The sequence below is a fragment of the Seriola lalandi genome, unplaced genomic scaffold (genome assembly GCF_002814215.2).
Source record: "Seriola lalandi dorsalis isolate HSWRI2012SDOR001 ecotype SW California unplaced genomic scaffold, Sedor1 jcf7180002054956, whole genome shotgun sequence".
NCBI lineage: Eukaryota > Metazoa > Chordata > Actinopteri > Carangiformes > Carangidae > Seriola > Seriola lalandi.
Window position 1 is genome coordinate 2,402,129 of NW_019525507.1, and position 4,583 is coordinate 2,406,711.

Sequence of the window (4,583 nt, forward strand, 5' to 3'; positions counted from 1 at the left end):
TCGGCTGTCGAATTTTAAAAAAGGCCGATGCCGATATGCGTCAAAATGCTGAATATCGGCGCCGATAATCGGCCCGGCCGATAATCGGTCGATCCCTACTTTTGATTGACTTAGTTGTCAAGAGATGCCCTTAACATATGTATGCTGAGTGCTGTTGGAAATACCCTGAACGTTGATGTGTGATTCCATTACACTCGCTTGCAAAAACATATTTAAATAGTTTCTTCTAGATGTTACACATAATACAACACAATAACACAATCTACTATGTATATGTCAAAAAAATGTATTTTTATTGTGACCGATTTTAATTTTCTTCTCTATTAATTGTTTGGTCTATAAAATGTAAAAGGTGCTTGGAAAATGATTAATCAATTATCAAAGACTTTCCTGATTATTTTTCTTCTCAAATCAATTTTGTCATACTCAGGGAATGTAATACCTCACAAATCAAAGTTCATTCATTAATGGAAGCAAAAAACGTATAATATAACTTATAATATCATCAACATCTCAGTCCTGTTACTTGTTGACATACAGTACAGTGTGTATAAAATAGAGATTTTAATGCCGTTGCTCCAGTTTAGGTTTCAGCCTCAGGAAATCGGCCTGTTTACAGAGAAAACAGTCTCCACCCTCAGTTTACAGAAAGCAGCTCTGTTCAAAACCTGAACCACCACACGTCACCACTCCTCCTCCTCCTCTTCCTCCTCTTCCTTCCCTCTCAAAGTTCAACATTGAAAGTTAACCTTATTATCTATGCTGCAACATTTCATGCAGGAAAAATGTGTGAATGAATAACAAACTAATTAACTCTGTTTCTCTTTCTCTTTCCTTTCCTCATCCGTAGATTTGATAACTGCAGCAGCAATGGATCGACTGAGGTCTGCGTTTAACAACATGGTGAGTGTTTCTTGTTTACGTGGAGAGTGTACATGCTGTTTGTTTTATGATTGAGCAGCTGGAGAAGACAGTGTAATGTCTTGCTCCATTTCTCAGTGGCTGAAATTAAAAACTATCTTTTAAAGATAAACTGGTCCTCTGTGAGAACTTTACCGCCTCACGCTCTCCTGCAGCAGAGGCACATTGCTCTCATAGTTTTCTCCCTTATCTTTCCCTCTGTTTTTCCTCACTCCAGATTAAAAGCGAGCAGTACAGCCGCTTCACCCTGCAGCCGGCGGAGGACGGAGAAAGGCACGTTGAGGTCAAACTGTCCGACGACGCCACAGATGACACCACGGAGGTCGAGGGCCAGGCGGGAGGCTCCCCGAGCTTCCGGCCAGTTCCTCTGCGTCAGGACCGGCGTAACATTTGCTACCTGGCCCTGGGAGCCCTGCTGATATTTGTTACTGGTAGGTCACGCCTACTGTCGTCTTTTTAAGTGTGTTGCTATGCCAACCAAACATGATTTCGGGGCTGCAACTAACAATTATCTTTATTTTTGTGATCAATTTGTCAGTTATTTTCTTGGTTAAGTGATTTAATTGTTTAGTGGATGACGTCTTGTTTTGTTCAAATAGTCCAACCAACATTTAGAAATGGATGCCAGTGTTTTTTTTATTTATTTTTATCTATTTTGGCATTTTCACCTTTTAAAAAAATGACTTAAACAATGATTTACTTGATGAAATTGTTGCTGGGTAAATCAACAATTCATCAGATCAGCTGATGGACTCTCCATTACTTAAATCTCTTGTTACTTTTACCCTTTATGAGCACCAATAAGCTCGTATCTGCAATTAGCTTAAATCAGCTAATACAATTGGCCCACAGATGTATTGTGTACCTGCCCACACAGGTGTCCCGGCGCCCTCCCGTCATGTTGTCTCTCCTGGGAAACTCATGTAACTTTCACGGTTGTCTGACGTTATCCAAGTTGCCAGACACACGATCTACACACACACACACACACACACACACACATGTACATCATCAACCCATCCGTTACCACAGCCTGGGAACCCACAATCCCATTCAAGTGGTGTGCGCTGCTGCAACCGTATTTTGAAACTTAAATGTGTCGGCAGGTGCGGTATCGCTCAGGCTGTATTTTAAAACAGTGTCGGTGTGTCTTTAAGGTTACATGGTTGGTTTCATCAGCCACCGTAAACCTCGAGTGGAGCCTCCAGTGAACCAGGAACCTGAGATCGAGACGCCGCCGCCTGCTTCCGCACCAGCTCCAGACCCTCAGCTGGACTGGCAGGACCTTACCCAGCTCCTCACTCAGAAACTCACCAGCGAGGCCTTTGATAAGACTCTGAGGTAAAGTTTTAACGTGCACACCCTTAAACCACACTCAGCTTAATGTCATTATGCTGAAGGGTGAAGCCAGAAACTAACACACCTTACCAAGCAAACAGCCAACAATCAAACAAACCTGGAGCCGAATTCTCAACTAATAAGAAAATGATCCCAGGTTAAAAAACACAATTAAAATAGTCTCTCAAAGTAAATCTTCCTTTACCAGCCAGGTATAATTGAGTCTTAATAGCCTTCAGCTTCCTGTGAGAGCGAAGGGAATAATAAATGTGAATAAGCTGGATGAGAAGAACATTTTATTTTTAGAGTGTTACACTGCACAAAGGCAGAGAATACAAATGAGACAGAGGAAGGTTACAACAATGTGGATTATGTAAGGGATAACATCCGACAAGTTTCATGACTGTAATGGATGACCCTCAGGCAAAGAGCCAGCCAGCAGCTAATCTCTCCTCCTCCTCCTCTTTGTTGACTTGAACCTCCAGATTCACACAAATATCAAACACATTTGAAATGCTATTTATTTTAATGGGTTCATCAAATTAAAAACTAGCTCCAAGCTCTTCAGCAGGATCACAGGCTATTTACAGGATGTTCGTGTTTGTCTTCAGTTTTGACTTTTCACTTACATTTGCTGCTACAAATGAAAAGTAAATTTAAATACCACTAAATATACTAATTATGCGAACGCTGGTGCCACCCCTCAACAATAAATCCCAGCACAGTTCAATGTTGCAGACTGCTGGGTGAGAGGCTGTCATCCCAGTACAACAAACTGGTGATGTTGAATAGAAACGGTATTTCCTGAAGCCTTGAGAAACCGCTCGGCCTTGTCATTTTGAAAACACTTTCCTTCCAAACCGTGTAATGTGTCGCTCATTTCGAAACTCTTTTCTGATATTTAAAAGAAAGTATGTTGTGTCTTCTAAGAGCACATGAGGCAGCCTGTAGGCCTTCCTCTGGATGTGGTTAAATGTTAATGAGTCATTTCAGGAGGCTGAAGTGAAACTAAATTTTAGATTTTGTTTCTCTTGCAGGGACTTTGATCGGCCCAGCCGTTCCGCAGGAAGTGCAGATGATATGCATCTGGCAAACCTCATCTTTGATGATTTCAAGAAACTGGAAATGGATCCATGGACTGATATTCACTTCGCTCAGCTGCAGATGCCAAACAGGTTGATACAACACCTTTTGATAAATGAACTAGTTCTGACCGGCCAGAGCAAAAAAAAAAACAAAACAAAAACACAATAATAAAATTGTAACAAGCTTTTTCTCCTTCTTATTGCCAGCACGAAGCCAAACCGTGTCCTTTTTGAGTCGAATGTCTTCGAGCCCACAGGGTATCTGGCCTACAGTGCTACTGGGGAAGTTCAGGTGGGTCCATACAGCCGATCAAAAGTTTAAAAAGGTTAATACTTTATCAGAGTTCAGGTAGCATGATATCCTTATCTCGTCTCTTTAAAGGCCTGATCCTGTTGCTGGTTGTGTTTTTAAATGTGCAGGACTTGAAACTGCGCCTTAAATACTCATCATGAACCATCTTGGCCTTCGATCCTGTATTTATGTCTCTGTTCTTAACTTTTAAACTTCCTTTTAATAAATGTTCCCTTTCTTTTAATTTGCACTTAATGTTTTATATGCAGTTTTAATTGTCTTGTCCGTTGCTAGGATCATTTATTGCTGTGTTTGACACGTGTGTGTGTGTGTGTGTGTGTGTGTGTACACAGGGCAAGCTGGTGTATGGCAACTATGGTCGTCAGGAGGATCTGGACGTTCTGCAGAAGAAGAGCGTTGAGCTGAAAGGCAGCGTGCTGCTGCTCCGATGTGGAAAGATCACTTTTGCAGAGATGGTATGTGCTGATTTCATGCCCTTACATCAGTTGTATCGGTTTCTTGGTTTCTGGGGAGCTCGATTTCAGCTTCTCTGTGTGTTTCTATTGTTTCGTCAGGTGGATAATGCTGCGACAAAGGGGGCCGCTGCTGTTCTAATCTACCCTGACATTCAGGATTACAAGTATCTAGCAGACACAGCACTGTATGGACATGTAAGTTTGCACACACAAGTGTAGAAGCCAATGCAGGAGCTTTTGCTGTTTAGAGAAAAAAACTCTCACCCCCACAGGGTGAGTGCAGTGTTCAAAATACTCAAAAGACCAGTGAATGTCCACACCAAAGAATTTAGTTCAAATTGTTTAGTGAATCTTTTCAGCAAGCAATGAACAATTACAGAATTCTGGATCAGATGTGCCTTTTCCTAACCAATAACAAGTGTTGGTCAGTCCACAGTCTGACAACCTAACTTTCCCTGATCCAGTGTATTT

General features: G+C 41.6%; 1 protein-coding gene across 1 annotated transcript in view; it reads left to right on the plus strand.

Moving 5' to 3' along the window:
- The first annotated feature begins 745 nt into the window (after window positions 1–745).
- tfr1b (transferrin receptor 1b) overlaps window positions 746–4,583 on the plus strand; it is an 11,350-nt gene continuing 7,512 nt past the window's right edge. The window contains exons 1-7 of the mRNA XM_023395065.2: window positions 746–903; window positions 1,139–1,352; window positions 2,079–2,262; window positions 3,297–3,434; window positions 3,552–3,636; window positions 3,990–4,112; window positions 4,212–4,307. Coding sequence (XP_023250833.1) covers window positions 871–903; window positions 1,139–1,352; window positions 2,079–2,262; window positions 3,297–3,434; window positions 3,552–3,636; window positions 3,990–4,112; window positions 4,212–4,307 — 873 coding nt within the window. The 5' untranslated portion in view covers window positions 746–870. The remainder of the gene's footprint in view (window positions 904–1,138; window positions 1,353–2,078; window positions 2,263–3,296; window positions 3,435–3,551; window positions 3,637–3,989; window positions 4,113–4,211; window positions 4,308–4,583) is intronic.